Genomic DNA, 22111 nt, shown 5'->3' with positions numbered 1-22111 from the left:
GATGGTGCCGTGATCTTTTTTTGCCCCCCTAAAACATAAGGTATGATTATACTAGGGGGGGGGGGAGATTTTTTCCGTCTATACTTGACAAAGTACTTTTTGCCTGCCTCTCGCTAAATAAAGTTTGGAGCTGAGTTGCGAGCCCCTGTTTTTGCATTCAGGACGCGAACCCCTTTTGGTGTTTTAAGCAATTATGTTATGCTTTAGCTATTGAAAAATAGCAGATCTACAAGCTCATAGCGCTGCACAGAGTGCCGCACTATGAGCCTGTAGGTCTGCTATTGTTTTTGAAAAATCGTGAAAATGTGTCGCAAATCTTTGAATATATATTCTTTCAGAGCGAACGTTTTTTAACTAAAATCTTTGCTTCTGGAAGGGAGGGAACAACGTGTTTTCAGATGGGGGTCTGCGGCCAAATACAGATAATTCCGGGAGTCTTTCTTTGACATGAAATAGTATGAGGTGTTAGGTTATTTTCTGAAAACTGTCTGATGATTTAGAAGAAGACATTCTGTAGAAAATAAATGATCACACTGAGTGAGTATTACCCGAAAGCGTAAACACCTCTCCACCTCCTGCTGCTTCTTCTTCTGCTTCTTCTCTCTGCGGGGGGTTTGGGGGAGAAAATAAAGAGTGAGTATGAGCAAGGCATCATATGCAAGCTTCACAAAAATAAAATAAAATACAACTCTTTGTTTTTATATTTTCTCCCACAACTCCCTTCCCAATCCTCCCCCACCCACCCACCATCTTTCACCCACGAGGCCAGACATACAAACAACACATATACAGGTATAAAACCACTATATTGAGTACATAACTACGTAAGATACAAAGAAAGGGCTCACGTGGTTATGTTCACAGAAATAATTAATAAGGTGGGCATAATAAGCTTCGGCTTCAGCCCAAACCTTTTCAGTCAAACTGTAATTCTGTAAACCCTCATTCTGAAATGTACTGTACTGTAAATGACTGAGATAAATAAACTAACTAACTAACTAATAAACAACTTAAAAGGCGGGTAAAATAAGAGGAGACAAAAAAAACAAAACAAAAAATAAATAAAAATAATAATATGTTGTGGTGTTCTTCTGCAGTGGAGTGGAGCACCTCGGCCAGCTTCAAGCGTGTCCTCGGCTCCATCCAGGTCACAGACACCAAGACCCCCACCTACAGCATCACAGGACTCACCATGGTGAGGCACGCACGCACACACGAGGCACGCACGCATGCACAGTACGCACGCACACACACGCACAGCACGCACACATGAGGCACGCAGGCACGCACACAATTATACTCATCTCCTGTTCTGAGCCATAACTTCCTGTAGGCAAACACTTCTACAGCTCTATCTGGAATGCTTCATTTAACCAGATGAATTAGTAATGACTATGGGTGGTGTGTGTGTGTGTGTGACTGTGTGTGTGTGTGTGTGTGTGTGTGTGTGTGTGTGTGTGTGTGTGTGTGTGTGTGTGTGTGTGTGCCGTGTGTGTGCGTGTGATTTCTTTGCCCTGGAGTGGGCTTCTTTCTCATAAGGTATAATAATAATAATAATGTGTCACTCTGTTAAAGGGAGTCCATTACTATGTGAGAGTGAGTGCCTACAATGTGAAAGGATGGGGCTTGTCCCAGAGCTCTACTCCAGCCAGCGCTGCCCCCTCCAGTGAGTATTGTGAACTGCAGTGCATCCTTTTGATAAAATCCCATATAAACTCCATTCTTTCTCACTATCTTAATCCCATTTTGGACTGAGGTCGATTCAAAAAAAGGCTTCTAAATTCTAACAGTTTTCTGAAAAACCTATGTTTCTACATTATGTCAGTGGTGCTCAACCCTTTTCATGTCAAGGACCCCCAGAATTATCTGTATTTGGCCGATGACAACCATCTGAAAATATGTTGTTCCAGGGACCGCCACAGAAGCAAAGATTTGAGCTAAAAATGCTCTGAAATCATATATATTCAAAGATTTGCGCCACATTTTCACGATTTTTCCAAAATAGCAGACCTACAAGCTCGTAGATCTGCTATTTTTCAATTGCTAAAGTATAACATAATGCTTTAAAACACCAAGGGGTTCCCGCCCCAAAATGGGTTAATGCTATTGCCTTTCCCGACATCTTAAGTCAGTGCTTTCCAAAGTGGGGTCCGGGGACCCCCAGGGGTCCTCGAGGGAGTTGCAGGGGGTCCCCAGCTAAATGATAGCAAGGAACCAAATGGACCCTTATTATGGGACTGTAACTCTGAGAGTGTCCATTTGTACACTCTCAGAGTTAAAGTAACATTGATTTTACAATACAAATTGGTGGCCCAGAGATATAAATGCCTTTAAATAGGGGTCAATCAATCAATCAATCAATCTTTATTTGTCACATACATATTAAAAAAGTAGTATCTTTAAAATGCAGTGAAATGTATACAAGATCAGCCCCACAGAAGTGAACAGTAACACAGGACAAGAGGACTAAAGCGAAGAATAAAACTACCATTTAAAACACTTCCGACCCTAAAAAAGCAGACTATAATAAATAATTAAGTTAGACTACAATAATAATAATGTCCATAGAAGTTTTTGCTACTCACCAAAACAAAGGCGGGTTGTGTCCATAGACTAGAGGGTCCGTATCTCAAACTGGGGGTCCCTGAAAATAAAATGGTTGAGAGTCACTGCTAGAGCTGTAAACATCCTCTCTTATTGGGGGGTCCCTGGCATATGTTTTATAGGGGGTCCTTGACCTTAAGTTATATTCACCCATAAGTGGAATCCACCCATGAAGTACTGAATAAAAGGGTTTCATTTCACCCATTCTGACCTGAGATCAGATTCTAAAAATGTCTTCTACATCCCGACAGTTTTCATTCTGACCCGAGATCAGATTCTAAAAAATGTCTTCTATGTCAGTCGCTCTTCGACTTTTTCAAAAATAACAGACCTACAAGCGCTATGAGCTTGTAGATCTGCTATTTTTCAATAGCTAAAGCATAACATGATGCTAACACCAAAAGGGGTTCCCATGCAAAATGGGTTAAAGGAAATGCTAACTACAAACTAATTAACTAACTACTATCAAATTAAGAAGCAACAAAGAAAATAAAAGAACAAGATTTATCGTGCTAACATGAATGCAAAACAGAAATGTATATCAAATATATTACTGCGTCGCATATCAAAATATGACCATAGATTATGGGACAGCTGCTGCTGCTGAATTATTACCATAGTTGACTAACACGATGAAGACAGACTGTGAAGAATGAGCCTGAGACAGCGTGGCTTGAATGAGGAATCAAAGTCGAAGAACATGGCAGCTTTCTTCTCAGGCAGCTGCTAAGCTGTCTACTAATCAATGTTTTCCTCCTGATTGGTTCGATTAGATTAGATTAGATTAGATTCTAATCACCAAAACCAAGGCGGGTTGTGTCATTAGAAAGCCTAATGACACAACCCGCCTTGGTTTTGGTGAGTAGCGAAAACGTTATTTTTATTTACTTCTAAAGACGAGAGGTTGGTCTGTATTCATGCGAGCGGCGGAAGTCGAGAGTAACATATAGCTCTAAATGCAACACATTAGAGCTATGGACCAGAGCTAGGTTAAGACCAACAAAGTTTTAGCAGTGTATACTATCTTTTATCTTAACGTGTGTTGTTGTTGAAATGTTCCTCTATATTTTCCTTTCCGTTAGGCTGGAGGGAGTGCATTGGTGTGAAGACACAGATCAGGAAGCAGGAAGGCCTGATGCAGAAACTCCTGGAGCAAACCAGAGAGCCTCATTACCAAGGATACTGCATTGGTAATAACAAAAAAATATATCACACCAGTGTGAAGTGAGGGCCGCTCTTATCGTCATACATCATCTCATGCCGGCCACTCGCAAATTTGCGTCCGTCCTCACCTTCGTCTTCAATGTTTGGGGTTTACACAAACTCAAAACTGACCATTCATTGTCAACGGCATTCAATGTTTGTGTTAGGACGATGTTTGTGTGTACATACACACACACACGCACCCTCAAAGCTGGACATAGGAGGGGCTGGCGCCCCTCAAAAGTCACACTGTTGTTGTGAAGCGAGGGGCGCCCCACTGTGGCTGCCACATGACGTCACGGGTGGTGTTGCTTGAAAGCCAGACGTTGGAGGGTTTAGCGCCCCTGAAAAACTCTATTATGTCTCTGGCATATCTTTTTTCAAATGGGGGTCCGTGGGCTAAGTAGTGTGGATTTGGGGGTCCTGGACATGAAAAGGCTTGGGAACCACTGCTCTACTCTCCCCTCCTCTCCTCACAGAGAGAACCAAGCCCTTCAGCCCCACCAAGCGTCTGTCTAACCACTGCTCTCCCCTCCTCTCCTCTCCTCACAGAGAGATCCAAGCCCTTAGGCCCCACCAAGCCCCTGTCTAACCACTGCTCTCCTCTCCTCTCTCCTCTCCCTCTCCTCACAGAGAGATCCAAGCCCTTCAGCCCACCAAGCGCCTGTCTAACCACTGCTCTCCTCTCTCCTCTCCTCTCCTCACAGAGAGATCCAAGCCCCTGTCTAACCACTGCTCTCCTCTCCTCTCTCCTCTCCTTCACAGAGAGATCCAAGCCCTTCAGCCCCACCAAGCGCCTGTCTAACCACTGCTCTCCTCTCCTTCACAGAGAGATCCAAGCCCTTCAGCCCCACCAAGCCCCTGTCTAACCACTGCTCTCCTCTCCTCTCCCTCTCCTCTACAGAGAGATCCAAGCCCTTCAGCCCCACCAAGCCCCTGTCTAACCACTGCTCTCCTCCTCTCTTCTCCCTCTCCTCACAGAGAGATCCAAGCCCTTCCACCCCACCAAGCGCCTGTCTAACCACTGCTCTCCTCTCTTCTCTCCTCTCCTCCACAGAGAGATCCAAGCCCTTCAGCCCCACAAAGCGCCTGTCTAACCACTGCTCTCCTCTCCTCTCCTCCACAGAGAGATCCAAGCCCTTCAGCCCCACCAAGCCCCTGTCTAACCACTGCTCTCCTCTCCTCTCCTCCACAGAGAGATCCAAGCCCTTCAGCCCCACCAAGCGTCTGTCTGTGACCCGGAGCATCAAACAGCTGTTCCAGTCCGCCACTAAGTTCGTCCGTCTGCTGCAGAGGTAATGAAGACAGATCCATCCTGCCTTTCTTTCTGCCTGTTCCGTTGCTCTGTTCCTCCTGGTCCTCTGTTCCTGGTCCTCTGTTCCTCCTGGTCCTCTGTTCCTGGTCTCTAGTGGTTGAGTGGGATCTAATAGACTGACGTTTTTTAGGCCTATTATACTCTGATATAGACTTGATTTACAGACAAATTCTATTAATTTCAATGCCAATTCCAATGGCACTTGTTTTGTAATTAGATTAGATGTTATCTAATCTAGTCTAGTGTGTGTGTGTGTGTGTGTGTGTGTGTGTGTGTGTGTGTGTGTGTGTGATGGGTGGCATATTCTGTATTATGCAGTGATGTAAATTGACTAAGACCACTTCATTTAGTACAAATACTAGAGTATTGTCAATTTACAATACGTTTGATCTACAAGCTCACAATGCGTCGCATCGCTGCGCATTGTGAGCTTGTAGATTTGCTATTTTTAAACTATCTGAAAACTTCACACGTTCTGCATAAATGAGTACTTTTCTACTTACTGTATATATGATACCAATACTTTTGTACTTTTGCCATAGTGTCAACCCCGTACCCCTGTGTCGGATCGGTGGTTAGACTGGCATATTGGCTGATACCGATATGACCCGATATCTTTTTGGTGTGTATATATTGCTTATATAGGGGCGTGTACCTGGCGACCATCTTCTACCACAAGGAAAACATCCTGGTTACAGCAGAGGACCAGCTCCCATTGGTGGAGATCCAGTGCTGCTCCACCTCCATCACGCAGGACTTCCTGTGGTTTGCCAAGGTAAACCAATTAGATTGTCTTATTATTATTATACGAAGATGCTCCAACTTCATTGGAGCCACTAGAAGCGCAATGGATCCTCCAGATCCTACAAAATGGTCTCCTAAGTAGGCATGGTTTGCTCCTCCCCCCGACCTCCCCACCACCCTCCCCCTCTCCCAGAGTCCCAGGTTGACGATACCATAGAGGCATAGACATAATAAAGGTAGACGCACCTTTCGGCTCTGGAGCCTATATATGTGCTCAAGGGAGGGCAAAAAAAATCTATAGGCCTAATATAAAAATGATTTAATTATTATTATTATTGTTTTTTTAAAGGCGTCTGAAGGCACCCATGGCACTATACTGTTGTAGGACATAAGGGGGAGGCGTCATTAGGCGTCCTGTGGCACTCAAATGTGCACTTGCAGTTTGGGCAGCTCCAAAGCAAAACTCCACATGCCTCAACATTTTATTTACCTTACCGGATCGGTGGTTAGACTGGCATATTCGATGATACCGATACTTTTCCGACACCGATACAGTATCAGGACAACTCTACCTTGAACCTTTGAACCTTGAATCAGTAATAAAGTGTAGGCTACTGAAATTAATGCATCTCTTTCTGTCCCTTTCTCTCTCCCCCCTCTCTCTCTCTCTCTCAACCCTCATACGGTAAATTGAGGTACAACTCTTAGTGAAAGTGTAAAAATGGAGTATTATCGGAAAGGGTAAAATGTGATGGGTAGCTCTAACCGTCTCTCCATTGAACCTCCATGTTGCTGTGTAGCTGTCGTGTGCGTGGCAGCAGGTCCCCTGGCTCCAACAGGCCCTCTCCTCCGCTCACTCCTCCCCCTCGTCCCTCCTTCAGAACCGACACAACATCCTGAGAGCTGTCGCCCAGCTGCAGGTAGGACGTTCAGACCCATTTAGACCCTGCAGGACCGTTCTGCAGAACCATATGTTTCTATGTATGAACCCATTTAGACCCCAGGACCGTTCTGCAGAACCATATGTTTCTATGTCAGTGGTTCTCAAACATTTTCATGTCAAGGACCCCCAAAATGATATGTAATTGGCGTACGGGTTCCGTTTGGTTTCAATTTGAAACTCTCCCAAGAGTTACATCTGCATTACAAAGTTAATTTACACAAGTAAGTCTACACAATTAGAGAATGTAAAATAATTGTTATTTTGATCAACGTCTGTCTGTTATATCTCTCCTACCACATCAACACAGCACGGAATTGTGGACAGAATCTTATCCAACGACAACAACATATTCTTTAGTTTTGGTTCCGAGAGGCTAAATGTCATCAAATGGTGGTCCGTGGCTCAAATGCCAAATAACCCATTCTGTACGTACGGAAACCCCTTTTGGTGTTTTAAGCATTATGTTATACTTTAGCTATCGAAAAATAGCAGATCTACAAGCTTGGGAAAATGTGACGGGTTGCATACTTAGTTTAGACTAGTCATTGGTTAGACATGGGGCGCAAATTTGGAAACATGGAAATGTTTGATAACCACTGACATAGAAACATAGGTTTTTTCAGAAAACTGTCATGATTTAGAAGAACATTTTGTAGAATGGAGCTCAGGTCTAAATGGGATAACTAATGGACCTTGATATGAAAACGGTAGAAAACAACCACTGCCTCCATTGTCTTCTGTTAGATTCTTGCTGCATGTTCTGTACTGTACTGTATATGTCTTCCAATTCATCTTCCTCTCCCCCTTTGTGTGTCTCCAGTCGTCCCTGGGGACTATGGATCTGGGCCAGGTTTACTATGAACCCCTGAAGGACAGGCAGGGGAACGTCTTGCTAGTTACCGTCAAGGACTTCCCAAACACTCCAAGGTTAGTAGTGTTATTAAAAAAATCTATTTATAAATGCACCACGTCTCTGTAGTCTTCTGTACGTGTGTGTGTTGTATGACTATGTACGTCTGTAATCCACGTAACTCGAGAAACGTTCGCCTCACCGACTTCAACTTTGACACACGCGTTCCACACCCCCACAGGGAGTGCAGTAACCGGTGTCAGAGTCTGTCGGATAGCCTGGTTGTCCAGAACCAGCACAAATTAGCCAATTGAATTGATCACACCTGATCACCCCTAGATCTCCATATATGAAGCTGGCCTGTTCTGACATCATAATGGTGTTCTGACATCACAATGATGCGCGCCCTCGCCCTAAATAGCCACTACATGTCAGAAAAGTTGCCTGACCCCTGGCATATACTCATGCCATATCACATAACTATGGCCAGAAAAGGAATACAAACACATATATAAATATAATTCTGCATAAAAAATCCAATCATTCACGAGTAGGCCGGTGCCCAACGGGCACTGTTCTGGAAATGATAAAACAGTCTCAAACGCACGCTCGCGCACACACACACACACACACACACACACACTTTTTAACCTTTGCGTGCCTGTTTTCCTTTCCAATACATTTCCGCAGCCTTCCCGACCCTCCACTCCACTGGGTGCCGCTGACACGTCTGGAAAAGAACCGCGGCAGAACTCCTCTGCTGCCCGAGCCAACGGCCATGGACACGCTCACTGACCAGCTCAAGGTTCATCTGTCTGTCGAGAGTGTGTGTGTGTGTGTGTGCGTGTGTGTGTGTGTGTGTGTGTGTGTGTTTATGTCGAGAGAGAGAGAGAGAGAGAGAGAGAGAGAGAACCGAGCACTTTTACTGAACTGAACACGATTACATAGAATGTATTTATAGAACTTCTCGGCTCCACTCTGTGCATCACAAAATGATCCCACAGACAATCTGAATTCAATCAGCAAATCAGCCCAAACAGGACAAGACAAAACAAAACAAACCAAAAGCCACAGTGGAAGAAAACTAACCTCACAACCACCACCCCTCCCCCCTCCTCCTCCTCCTCCTCCTCCTCCTCCTCCACCTCGTTCTCTCCATCAGGGACGTGCACAGATAGACGTCAAAGGGGGGGCTTCAGCCCCTGCCCCTTTTACCCCGTCTGTAAAACAACTGCCCTCCTTCGCGACCACGAATGCAGCATAAATAATTATCTTTATTGTCCCGAAGGATATTTGTCTTCACAATCTGTTCAACAGTTCAACACCCACATCAAAAACAACACAGAGCACATACTGTAACACCAAGACAGTACAAAAAACAAAACATGAGGTCCCCACTGTGTACAGAACCATCCTATCGGCGGGGCAGTTTGTTGTGATGGCTGAGGGGACAAAACTCCTACTAAAACGCATTTAGCATTTGCTACATGGTGAAAGAAATGCTAAATGCCACTCCTCTCCTTGCCATACTGGAAGGCAGCGTTCAGGAGAATTGCTTCCCCCCCCCCCCCCCCTGAGTCTCCTGAACTTGAGCGCAGCATTTTGCGCTGAACAAATTTGTTTCGAAAATCCACGTCGTTATACACACACCGTATCTCCAGTAGATAAAGAGTGCCTGGGCCAGGTTGAGCCTCGAAAATAGCTGATCTACAAGCACTCAACGCGGCGCGCGCTGCGACGCGTTGATCGCTTGTAGATCTCCTATTTTCGCTATTTTTTGTCCAAAAGTGCCCTCTAAAGCGTTATTCATAGTCTAATATTTTCGGTGGTGAGGTGACCACCGAACTACAAGATGACGTCACTGAGCCACGGTGAAGAGCAAACCACTGCTCTCCCCAGCCCTTCTCTCTGTTTTTACTCAACACCGGTCCACGATATTACAGCACCACCGGATCGGTGGTCACCTCACCGCCGGAGCGGTGGTCACCTCACCGATTTTCCGGTGGTGACGGAAAATCCAGACTATGAATAGGCCTTAACACTCTCTCTCCCTCTCCTCTCCTCCAGGAGAAGCTGTCCTTCCACAGACACAGCATCCCTCTAACGCTCTCTGCCCGTGCCTGCTCTCTCTCTCCTCTCCTCCAGGAGAAGCTGTCCTTCCACAGACACAGCATCCAGTGGGCCCAGCCGGGGCTCTACGTGGGCATCCTGAAGCTGTGCAGTTCTGTGGAACAGATCCGGGTTCTGGTGCCGCAGAGGCTGCCCAACCTGCTCTGCCACATACGGGTTCGCCATAACCCGCACGTGTCCAGGTAGAACTATCATTTAGCTGGGGACCCCCTGGAACTCCCTCAAGGACCCCTGGGGGTCCCCGGGCCGCACTTTGGGAATCATTGCTTTAAACGGTGTTGATTTCGACAGCAAATTGTAGATTTTTAGTTTTAGTCATAGTCTTCTTGAATCGTTTTCATGTCGTTTTTTTGTCACATTTTAGTCACCTGGAATGTTTTAGTGTTAGTCGACTCAATACCATAAGATTTTAGTCGACTAATTCTACAGTTGATTTATAGTCACTAAATACACTAAAATGTATTTTGGCAGGCCTTGATGCCGTCGTAATGACTGATTTGACACTTAACCCATTCTGAGCTGAGATCAGATTCTAAAAATGTCTGTTTGAAAATGACAGTTTTCTGAAAAAGCGATTTTTCAAAAATAGTAGACCTACAAGCTCGTAGCGCGCCACTCGGTGGCGCGCTATGAGCTTGTAGATCTGCTATTTTTCAATAGCTAAAGCATAACGTAATGCTAACACCAAAAGGGGTTAAGAAAAAAATAGAAATTAGCTAAAAAATAGAAATGTGCTGCCAAAAACAACACCAACACTGCTTGTTGCGATGATCCACACAGGGAGGAATGGACGTGGCTCCAGAGCCACATCTTCAGCACGGCCAGCGACAGCGCTCAGAACTCACTGAGCGGCGCCGAAGACGACCTGGGCCTGATGGAGAGCAGCGGCCTGGGAGAGTTCAGCAGAGCCCTGAGAGCAGCCGTCACTCTGCTCCTGACCAAGCTCAACATCCCCCTCTACAGGGTAAAACAGCACATTACACCTCACATCTCTCACCCTATTACCCTAACCAGCTCAGTGGCCTTGTGGTTAGAGTGTCCGCCCTGAGACTGGGCCGGGTCATACCAAAGACTCTAAAAATGGGACCCAGTGCCTCCCTGCTTGACACTCAAGCATCAAGGGTTGGATTGGGGGTATAAGTCCCTGTGACATACTAGTGTCATGTCCAGGGGGTGTACTTGTACATCAAGCTGCCTCACGCTACAGAAACAGGAGATAGGCTCCTGCCCTATATGGGCCTCATGGCTCGGCAAGGCTACTTACTTATTACCCTAACCCAGCAAGCACCTGGTCAGCACCTCGACCAATTAGTGACGTCTCGATTGTTCATAAAACGATGCCACTATAATTACGTGGTTTGTGAAACACAAGATCTTGCATTAATCTATTCCGTGATTACAATGCAGTGTGATGTCTGTCTGTCTGTGTGTCTGTCTGTCTGTCTGTCCAGGCCTATCAGTATGGCGTGTACAGTGTGATGATGTCTGTCTGTCTGTCTGTCTGTCTGTCCGTCCGTCCAGGCCTATCAGTACGGCGTGTACAGTGTGATGATGATGATGTCTGTCTGTCTGTCTGTCTGTCTGTCTGTCCGTCCAGGCCTATCAGTACGGCGTGTACACCCGTGAGCTCCTGCAGTTCGGAGACAAGGTGTCCATGCTGCTCCTGCTGCCGCCCAGCGAGGACTTCAGCTCCAGCTACTGGCCTCTGGTGGGGACCAAGGAGCCTGGCCTCACCATGCCCCTGCAGGTCTTTGAGCTGGGTACGTACTACATACTGGCCTCTGGTGGGAACCAAGGAGCCTGGCCTCACCATGCCCCTGCAGGTCTTTGAGCTGGGTACGTACTACATACTGGCCTCTGGTGGGAACCAAGGAGCCTGGCCTCACCATGCCCCTGCAGGTCTTTGAGCTGGGTACGTACATACTGGCCTCTGGTGGGGACCAAGGAGCCTGGCCTCACCATGCCCCTGCAGGTCTTTGAGCTGGGTACGTACATACTGGCCTCTGGTGGGGACCAAGGAGCCTGGCCTCACCATGCCCCTGCAGGTCTTTGAGCTGGGTACGTACATACTGGCCTCTGGTGGGGACCAAGGAGCCTGGCCTCACCATGCCCCTGCAGGTCTTTGAGCTGGGTACGTAGCCTACAGAACCGATGCAACATGGATGCAAGACATACAGCCCCAAGACCTCTCCAATGATTACCACTGTGCACCAGGTCCAGGCGCGTAGCGTGGGGAGGGTCAACGCAACTCCGGTATAGAGCGCCGCAGTCCCGCCCCCTTTCAGAAAAGCGAGTGGCCCAGGAAGTGGAAGCCCCATGCATTCTCCCATCGGCACTTTTAATATAATTTATTTAAAGACGGTTACGCCGCGGAACAAAGCCAATTCGGATCGTGACGAATCATGACAATGAACACAATATTTTGGGCCGATCAAATAATTTATAAGACGAAAAACAAAACAAATAGTGTTGTCTCCTGACTTTCTTTTCTTCTTTCTAATGATTTGATCGTCCCAAAATATTGTGTTCATTGTCATGATTCGTCACGATCCGAATTGGCTTTGTCCGCGGCGTAACCGTCTTTAAATAAATTATATTAAAAGTGCCGATGGGAGAATGCATGGGGCTTCCACTTCCTGGGCCACTCGCTTTTCTGAAAGGGGGCTCTATAGGTGTGAAAGGTCTTGGGTTGTATATCTTGCATCCATGTTGCATCAGCGCTAGAGGACTTTGCAGACACACACACACACACACACACACACACACACACACACACACACACACACACACACAGGCCTAGATGCTACTTTCTGCGGAGCAACTCCCAAGTACCCGAGGGTGGACAATTATTAGAACAGCGGTGTTCAGGACACAGAAAATAAAAAAAGTAGGACGACTAAAGCAGCTATATCTCTAAAATAATGAGTGCTCCGAAAACTGGGGCTGACGTGTGACAGAAGAGCAGCCTACGTATATATATGCTGCTCTAAAAATATGCATTTAGGGTAAACTTAAAACGTAAAATCAAAGTACTGTTACATGACCTTGGAACTTTAACCCATTTTGGGCCGGAATCCCTTTGGTGTTTTAAAGCATTGTTATACTTTAGCTATTAGAAAAATTGCAGATCTACAAGCTCATAGTGTGGCACCGAGTGCCGCGCTATGAACTTGTGGGTCTGCTATTTTTGAAAAATCGTGAAAATGTGCCTCAAATCTTTGAATATATATTATTACAGAGTGAACATTTTAACTCAAATCTCTGCTTCTGGGGAGGTCCCTGGAACAACATATTTTCAGATGGGGGCGCGGAGACATATTACACATAATTATTGGGGTCCTTGACATGAAATATTGAGCACCACTGATATAGAAACATACGGTTTTTCAGAAAACTGTCATTTTTAAAATTTCAACATCAGGCCTAAATGGGTTAAGCAAATAAACAAATTTGCTTAGAAAAATATGATGAATAAAATAAACCTTTAGCTATTTTTTTTTAAGTATTTGTTTGTCTCTTCCGTTGACCTGCAGTTCACTTCTGGACGTACGAGCGAGACTTCCTCTCCCAGTATTGCCAGGCTTGGGTCAGACTGGAGCTGGACACCCATCTGGCCGGGCTGGCTCTGCGAGAGGCCCTGGACTCTAAAGAGGTACAGGAGGCCCGCGAACGCCTGGGCCACATCACGCAGCTGTTACAGGTAAAATGGTGACATTTATATTAGTGTTGATTTGGCCAGCACATTTAGATTTTTATACTGATTAGTTTTAGTCATAGTCTCTTGAATGGTTTTCATTTTGTTTTAAGTCACATTTTTGGTCACCTGGAATGTTTTAGTGTTTAGTGTCGACTAAATATCGTCAGATTTCGGTCGATTAAAATATACAGTTGATTTAGTCGACAAAAATGTGTTTTGTGGTAGAGTGCGACCCTCAATCACCCATTGGAATGTAAATGCATGCCTTTCAGCCTTTGTATCCTACTGTCTGGCAGGTATATCTCTTTGAAAACCTTTAGTGCTACATGATTGTGCGCGGGGGGGGGGGAGACGACAATTAACACATCTTGCCTGCCCCAAAATGTAATTCCTGGAAAAACGCCACTGCCGTGGAGAACCCGATGGACACGACGGCCTGTCGGCCACATCAAAACCCACTACATTCTGTTTGGGTCCTTTGCTGTTCACAACGGTTCATACATGCATCATTCATAAACCATCCCATTCCATTTCAACTTGTTTCTTTGAGCAAGGCATTGAACCTCTACCATGAAATGTTCTATGAGCAGGGCCTGGCTGTAAACAAGTTCTTGAGCTTAGTCCAGTTACCCTGGGTAAACATAGTACCTTTCCTTTCCTTAGTCCAGTTACCCTGGCTAAACATGGTACCTTTCCTTTCCTTAGTCCAGTTACCCTGGGTAAACATGGTACCTTTCCTTTCCTTAGTCCAGTTACCCTGGCTAAACATGGTACCTTTCCTTTCCTTAGTCCAGTTACCCTGGCTAAACATAGTACCTTTCCTTTCCTTAGTCCAGTTACCCTGGGTAAACATGGTACCTTTCCTTTCCTTAGTCCAGTTACCCTGGCTAAACATGGTACCTTTCCTTTCCTTAGTCCAGTTACCCTGGCTAAACATGGTACCTTTCCTTTCCTTCCTGTAGCGTCTGGACGCAGTGTGGCGTGATTCCCGCTGGATCATGGACTGCCTGCAGTGCGTTCGCTCCCGGCAGTGGGTGGGGGCGGTGCCCCTGGGCCTGGTGATGGGAGGAGACCCTCCTCCTCCCCCCGACACAGAGGAAGAGGAGGGCAGTCTGACCGCCCGGCTGACCTGGCCGCATCGGCTACAGGCACGGAGAACGGTCACAGGTACGATGGAAAAAAGTACTCAAATGTTAAATGTTACTTCGTCGTTTCGAGGAAGCAATCTGATTGGTTGAAACGGCTTCTATAGCCGTGGATCAAACCAGCACCGTTCACCACCTAATCAAATCAAAATAATTCAGCTGCTCTGTTTTCCCAGAGCGCTAGCAAACTCGGTGGCTAGGCTAGCTAGTTTCTTGGGACATTTGTGGTCGTAGTGACTACATCTGTCATAGAAAATATAATGTGTGTTTTGTAATAATAATCAAAATCTACAGTATAAAGTAACTAAAGTTTTCAAATCAATGTAGTGGAGTGAAAGTACAATATTTGCCTCTGAGATGTAGTGGAGTAGAAGTAAAAAGTAGTGGAAATGTAAGTAAAATACAAACACCTCAACTTATGTAACTAATTATGGATGTTGAGGAGGATTATGATTATCCTGATGTAAATATGTATCTCCTGGTCTTTGAACCCGTTTCCCTTCCAGAGACCTTAGTGGTGATCCCTGCGGACGTGGTGGTCAGCGTGGAGGTCTCCGCTCCGCCCGGAGGCCTGCTGGTCGTCCAGGAAGAGGCCGCGTTGGTTCTGATGGAGGGCGTGGCCAAGGGCGGCTACCCCGTCGACCTCAACGCCCAGTCCACCGTGGACCTGACCACCATCGGCCAGTCGGAACTAGGATGCGAAAGCGCCCTGATCCAGTCGGTGACGGAGCCCGCTGCGGCGGGCCAGTCTGACGGGGGGTACCCGGGGGGCACCGAGGGCACCGCCAGCGGGGACATGATGGACATCCAGCCCTACGCCAGCGCGGACACGGACATTCCGCCCAGCATCAGCGAGGTGATCGAACCCATGGAGATGGCGGAACTGGTGCACATCCTGCCCACGCTCAGCCTCATCGACGAGGAGAGCCTCCCGAGCGACCCGGCCGCGCCGTCCGTGCTGGAGATGCTGGAGAGCTTCGGGCTGGGCATCGGCGAAAGCCCCGCCGCGTTGTACGACCTGGAGAGCGGCGAGTCCACGAGTCTCTCGCACTCGGACATCTGTCCTAACAGTGGGACGGGTTGTTGGGAGGAGGAGGAGGAGGCGGTCGGTGAGAGCACCGTGGCTCTGCCGGGTCGAGACACGTCGTCTGCCGTGCGACGGGACTCCTCACCCCCACAGGACGCGGCGGCCGTGTCGCTTCCCGACACGGGGAACGGCGTTCCGTTGAGGAGCCAGGTGGAGTGGGACAGCTCTTCTTACATGTCCTCCTGATGAGGAGCCAGGTGGAGTGGGACAGCTCTTCTTACATGTCCTCCTCCTGATGATTGATGTATTGATGTCTTTTACGAGCCCCGGATAACTTGCTAAGTAAGCTTTGTGTGACTTCCAGGCACACATCACTCCTCCTCCTGACCACTAAATAAATCCCTGCTGTTCCCCCCGGAGCCTACAGGGAAGGACATTTTGATTTTTCTATCTAGACGGTGCTGCAGTTTGCTCACAGAAAAACATTCTTGGGACCCATTTTTGGGTCATTGTAATCGTTATTCTACAACACACAGAGCCTAATTTGCATTGCGTCTTATGTCTTATGAATAGACATGATTCACATGAATGTCTTTTTTCAAAAGTTTGCCTAAAAATGCCTAATAAGATTAGTCATACGGCATAAGACGCCGCACAAAATATGGCCAAAGTATCATATCTTATTCTACAGTATGCTTGAAAATCTGTTTGTATAGACTAGGGTATGCGTGTGACAGTTTTGTCTGTATACGATAAGCTACTGTAGACATCCTTTACTTTCATTTTCACTGGTACTTTTGGCTCTTTGGCTAATCTCTTATCTCAAAGGTATTTATTCAAGTTGCATCACGACTCAGTATTGAATATTACAGACTGGATATGAGCTTTTCATATCAACCCAAACAATGACATTTACCCCACAACAACTTACTATAGGGAACTCTCAAGATCACAACCTAGTTTGTAGACACAAACCTACAGTACCAAAAACTGTCTGTATTAACGTCTACTTATATCTCTTCTATTCTGTGATATAAGATTCAGTGCATTAGAGAATCTGATGTGAACAATTACAAGTTTATATTAGGAGGCTACTTTAGCTATAAACTAAATTCTGAGGTAAAAAACAGGAGTATAAAGCTAAAGTGAAGGAAGCCACTTATCTCCTGCAGGACTGAGGATATTGATATTATTATTATTGATCATAATAGTATAATTATTGTTGCTTTGCAGTCAGCAAACTATTCACTGTACCGGTCTGCACTTTTGACATTTACTGAAACAATACTGTTATAATGCTGTTAATTCAATGGTTTTCTTTATTATTATTATTATTATTATTATTATTAGTATGTATTGTATGTATAGGGGTGGTGGCATGGATGGGGTGACATGTTGTGGATATAGTGTGTATATTTGAAAACGGTTTTAAAAATGTTGTTCAACTGATAATTTGTATTATTATTTTTCTTATTGGGTGACTGAGGCTACAACCTTGGAAGGGTCATCTTATTTTGAAAGAGTTGGGGGGGGGGGGGAGTTTTAGCTTCTACACACATCAATGTTCACGTGATTTATTCATGACTTAAAAACATTAAAATTCACCAATTTGAAGTGTCTTGATTGTCATCTTGATCGAACTATTTCTAGTGTTAAAACCCATATAGCCTACATTTAGGACTGAGGTCGATTTAAAAAAAGTCTATGTTTCTATATCCGTGGTGCTCAAGCTTTTTCATGTCAAGGACCCCCAGAATTATCTGTATTTGGCCACGGACCCTCACCTCAAAATATGTTTTTCTAGGGACCCCCCAGAAGCAAAAACGTTCGCTCTGAAAGAATAAATGGCGATGACCCCTGATCATGATCCTTACAAATGGTCTCCTATAGCTCCTCTACAAATGGTTTGCTTCTCCTCTGACAGAGTTTTAAAGAATATATTATTACAACAGCCCTAGCTGATGCTCAGTTTTGGCATTGTGACGGACTGTCAATCAAACTTGAGTGTTATGAATGACCTGTCTGACTGAATGTGAACGTCATCATGGGTCCCCAAATGTGTAGGCATATATGTATATATACCTATATATATTTCCCCCTTTTATTTTAGGCATAAAAAACACATTTGGGGACCCATGATGACGTTCACATTCAGTCAGACATGAGACAGGTGATTCATAACGCTCAAGTTTGATTGACACTATAGTCCGTCACAATGCAGCCAGGTCGAAAAATACAATGTCTGGGAACTCAGATTATAGCCAGGTCTAGGTCGCTGTCACCCAGAATGAGCCGCGTGCGCACCACGTACACGCTGCATAGCATTCCACAACACAAACACACACCTCTACTCATTTGACATTGGCAGCAGCACCGTGCCGTTCGCAGCTTGGTTGAAAGCAAATTGATGAAAGAAGAGATTTATTTCGCAATATTGGAGAGAACAGATCGCTTTGTATCTAAAATAATGGTAAATATATAACATATCTATACGGAAACGTACGTACTAGTGTCCAGTCCTGGTGTAATAGGCTAGAGATTTACCGATTACGATAACAAACAACGTAGCTATATTAGTTGGACTTCGCTGTGTCCTCTCGTGAGCTCGTGAGCTCGCCAGCTGGAGGATGGCGTCACTGGAATGTGCGGCGTCAGCTAAAGGTACGGTGTCTGTGTGTGTGTGTGTGTGTGTGTGTGTGTGTGTCCATGAGGACACAAACCAGTAACCACAATAATGGGTTCTTTATTCTGCTTCTGTGTTTGTCTGTTTTTGCCTCAATGAGCAAGACTTTACCCAAACGATACATAAAATAAAATAAATAACAAAATAGTGAAAACATAAAACATGTGGTTAATTGCGACCGAGCATTTCCTGTCAGTGTCTCAACATAATATGGTGCCCAGGTCTCGTGACATCATGTGACATCATCAGGGATGTAGAATGGAGATGTGGCGACCCTGATATCATAGTAAATGCAACCTTGCAGTTAAGCCCATATATATGGAGATCCCTGGTCCCTGTCAACTCATCACTATTGGCCAGTAACTCTATCTGACCTCAAACCTCAAACCCTTAGATCTCCATATATGGGTATATTTCAGAACCTGTTCTGACATTCCATATTATGTTGATCCTTCCCAATCCATCCATCCTCTTCGATGTCTCCCTTTTGACTTATAGGCCTACCTGTCCATTCAAATTTCAAACTCTAGACGGGCCTGCCCCAAAGTAGTGCAGCCCGGCAGCGAAAACTAGAGTTCTCAACAGGCCCAACTGTCCATTCAAACTCTAGACGGGCCTGCCCCAAAGTTATTAGTGCCCGGGCAGCCGGCAAAAAACTAGTTCTCAACAGGCCCGAAGAATTATGGCCCGGCCCAACCTGGGCTCTCATCAAACCCTGTACTACACTCAAGAGAAATGTCCCCGCTATACCACCCTTAGATCTCCATATACTGTATGGAGCTGACCTGTTCTGACATTCCATATGTTGATCTGACCTCATCAAACCCTGTACACTCAAGACATGCTCCTTATACTGTATGGCCAGTACAGAATTTATTCCATATGTTGATCTGACCCCTCCATGCCAAAGCTCCAGCGCAGTCTACATAGCCTACATTCAATTCTATAGAGGGTATGCGCGTGACCTGGAAGTTATGCGGGAACGCCCACTGAGTGGCAAAGAACTACTTTCTGGCCTCGACAGCCCATTCATCCAAAACAGAAAAGTCCTGTCTGATTGCATTAAACAATGTTAAACTCACCAACATAGCAGCTGTACGAAAAGCTTGAATTATCCTCTTTCTATCTGCAAAGTTTTAGTTTCATAAAAATCCACCATAGAAACGTTATTATGAGCTACTTTCTATCAAGAAATGCCCTGCATTTGATTATTTTTCAGAGTTTGGAAGTGCTTGTTTTTCAATAACACAACATTTTGCTGCCTCCTGCATTATGTGACATTTAGAAACAGGTGGCACGGCAGGACGGTTGAGTGATTTACAACAAGCGCTTCCAAACTCCAACACTCCAACATGCTGCTCAATGTTTTGCCACTCTCTCAGCAGCTTATAGTTCTCACACTCCAAGGGATCAGCTCACAGCTTCACAATAATGACTTGTTGCCATCCATAGAAACAAAACATCACAATGTAAAACTTAACAGTGTACATCATGTATCATCATCACTGTGGTTGATAATCAATCGCCATTTTTTTACACACATTTACCTTCAGATGTTCACCTGTCCACAACATGCACACATTTACCTTCAGATGTTCACCTGTCCACAACATGCACACATTTACCTTCAGATGTTCACCTGTCCACAACATGCATGGAATACATCTCCTAGCATCTGACTTCCTACTTCCTGCTTCTGCAATCTGCACTGTATTTCCCTGCATTGCACCAACAAGAGAATTAGCACCATCTAGTGGCAGCATTTTGTGTTCTTTCCACCTGCACATAAATACATATAGCCTGCCCTACATCCTACTAATAGTGTCTTCTTGCTTAATGCTATAGCAGGAATGGATAAACCTTCCTTAGCTCGACCTCCTGAATCTATGGCTTAGAAAGATGATGAGTGAAATATACTGATACAGATTAACAGTATTTTCTGGAAATAAACAGTGGTGTTGATAAATTAACTGTTTCACTGCCTGCAGAGTCCAGCGCTGGCGGTGGTGACCTCCTACGAATCGTTCTGGTGGGGAAGACCGGCTCGGGCAGAAGCGCCTCCGGCAACAGCATCGTGGGACGTGGGACGCCCTTCCGGGTCGCCCTGTCGCCACGCTCTGCCACCACGCGGTGCGAGAGGCAGACCACCGGGGCGGTGGAGGGCGGGCGAAGAGGCGTGGCCGTCATCGACACCCCGGGGTTCTTCAACACGTGCCTCTCTCCCCAGGCCGTGACGGCCGAGGTGGGGCGATGCGTGTCACTGGCCTCGCCGGGACCCCACGCCTTCCTGCTGACCGTCCAACTGGGCAGGTTCACCCACGAGGAGAGGGACACCCTGGAGTGGATCAAGGCCACGTTTGGGCCCGCCGCGACCCGGTTCACCATGGTGCTGTTCACGTGGGGAGACCAGCTGAAGGGCAAGAGCATCCAGGACTTCCTGGAGGAGAGCGACGAGCTGTCGGCGCTCGTGGACAGCTGCCACGGGGGCTACCACGTCTTTGACAACAGCGGCGACGGGGGCAGACAGGAGGACGCGTCGCCGGAAACGCCAGCCCGCCCGAAATGCCCGCCGCGGCCGCAGGTCACGCGGCTCCTGGACAAGGTGGAGAAGATGGTGGCGGAGAACGGAGGCGGCTGCTACAGCGTGGAGATGTTCCAGGAGGCGGAGAGGGCCATCCGACTGGCACAGGAAGGGATTCTGGCGGCCAGGGCCGGCATGCCCACGTGGAGAGAGAGAGAGGCGGAGCCGGTGGCGGAGCTGGAGCAGCAGCAGCCAGAAGACACGAAGGGCACCGAGCTGGAGAGGAGGAAGAGGATGGAGGAGGAGGAGAAGAAGGAGATAGATTTCGCCAGGAAGACGGAGGAGAAACTGTTCTGGTGCGAGCTGATGACCGCCCTGGGGAAAGGGGCCGCGGAGGGGGCGGGCATCATGGGTAAGGGGGACAAGGGGAAGCTGAAGAAGGGGAAGGTGGTGCAGAAGGCCGCCGCGCTGGCCACCAATCCTCTCACGGTCAGTTCGGCCGCCAAAGTGGTGGGCGGCGCGGTCAGAGAAGGGAGCAAAGTGTTGTACAAACACCGCAAAAGCCTTGGACTTTAGAGCAAGGGTTGTTGTGCGACTGTATACTCACTAATAGTGTTAAATCAGGTCTTTTATCAGTCACTAACATTTTATTGGTGGTGTGTATAAAGTGAAGATAGCTTATGACTCCCTCACACCTAGCGTTGTTTTTGGCAGCAGATTTTAGTTTTAGTCATTAGTCATCTTGAATGGTTTTCACTTATAGTTTAGTCACATTTTAGTCACCTGGAATGTTTTATTGTTAGTCTAGTTTTAGTCGACTAAATCTACAGTTGATTCAGTCGACTAAAATGTATTTTGGCAGGCCTTGACGTAATGACTGTTTTTACACTTGCTGAAAATAGCCGTAGATCTGCTATTTTCAGCATGCAACGAATTGTAAAATGACATTTCAACATTTCAGTCTAGCTTTTATTTGTTGATGAAACTGTCAGTATATTTAGTCTTAGTTTTAGTCATCATAGCTTTAGTTTTTTATTTAGTTTCCATTTAGTTTTCGTCAGTGGAAAAAGGTAGTCGACGAACATTTTTCGTATTAGTTTTAGTCGACGAAAACAACACTATATCCCTCACTGTGTTAACTTATTTGTATGGTGGTGTACACATCATACATGTGCCTGATCCCATGACACTAACATGTGTGAAACAATGACATGGTTTGCTTAATTATCAGTGATTAATCATTAATGAC

General features: G+C 46.1%; 2 protein-coding genes across 2 annotated transcripts in view; both read left to right on the top strand.

Moving 5' to 3' along the window:
* LOC308323726 (ankyrin repeat and fibronectin type-III domain-containing protein 1) overlaps positions 1-17157 on the top strand; it is a 29125-nt gene extending 11968 nt beyond the window's left edge. Inside the window, exons 6-20 of the mRNA XM_080775523.1 lie at positions 1098-1195; positions 1576-1666; positions 3687-3794; positions 5003-5102; positions 5768-5897; positions 6667-6786; positions 7630-7736; positions 8350-8464; positions 9805-9971; positions 10570-10753; positions 11387-11549; positions 13323-13489; positions 14449-14653; positions 15138-15868; positions 15916-17157. Coding sequence (XP_080631649.1) covers positions 1098-1195; positions 1576-1666; positions 3687-3794; positions 5003-5102; positions 5768-5897; positions 6667-6786; positions 7630-7736; positions 8350-8464; positions 9805-9971; positions 10570-10753; positions 11387-11549; positions 13323-13489; positions 14449-14653; positions 15138-15868; positions 15916-15954 — 2525 coding nt within the window. The 3' untranslated portion in view covers positions 15955-17157. The remainder of the gene's footprint in view (positions 1-1097; positions 1196-1575; positions 1667-3686; positions 3795-5002; positions 5103-5767; positions 5898-6666; positions 6787-7629; positions 7737-8349; positions 8465-9804; positions 9972-10569; positions 10754-11386; positions 11550-13322; positions 13490-14448; positions 14654-15137; positions 15869-15915) is intronic.
* A 1128-nt stretch (positions 17158-18285) lies between these two features.
* Positions 18286-21438, top strand: LOC308324419 (GTPase IMAP family member 9; the record flags this gene model as incomplete). Its single annotated transcript, XM_080776465.1, has 2 exons — positions 18286-18319; positions 20330-21438. 2 exons carry the CDS (start codon positions 18286-18288, stop codon positions 21436-21438), a joined length of 1143 nt encoding a protein of 380 aa, XP_080632591.1.
* Positions 21439-22111: the final 673 nt, after the last annotated feature.

Source organism: Protomyctophum bolini (genome assembly GCF_963924005.1).
Source record: "Protomyctophum bolini genome assembly, chromosome: 11".
In the NCBI taxonomy this organism is placed as follows: domain Eukaryota; kingdom Metazoa; phylum Chordata; class Actinopteri; order Myctophiformes; family Myctophidae; genus Protomyctophum; species Protomyctophum bolini.
The sequence above is the reverse complement of the archived record's forward strand: the minus strand, read 5'-3'. Positions and strand labels throughout refer to the sequence as shown.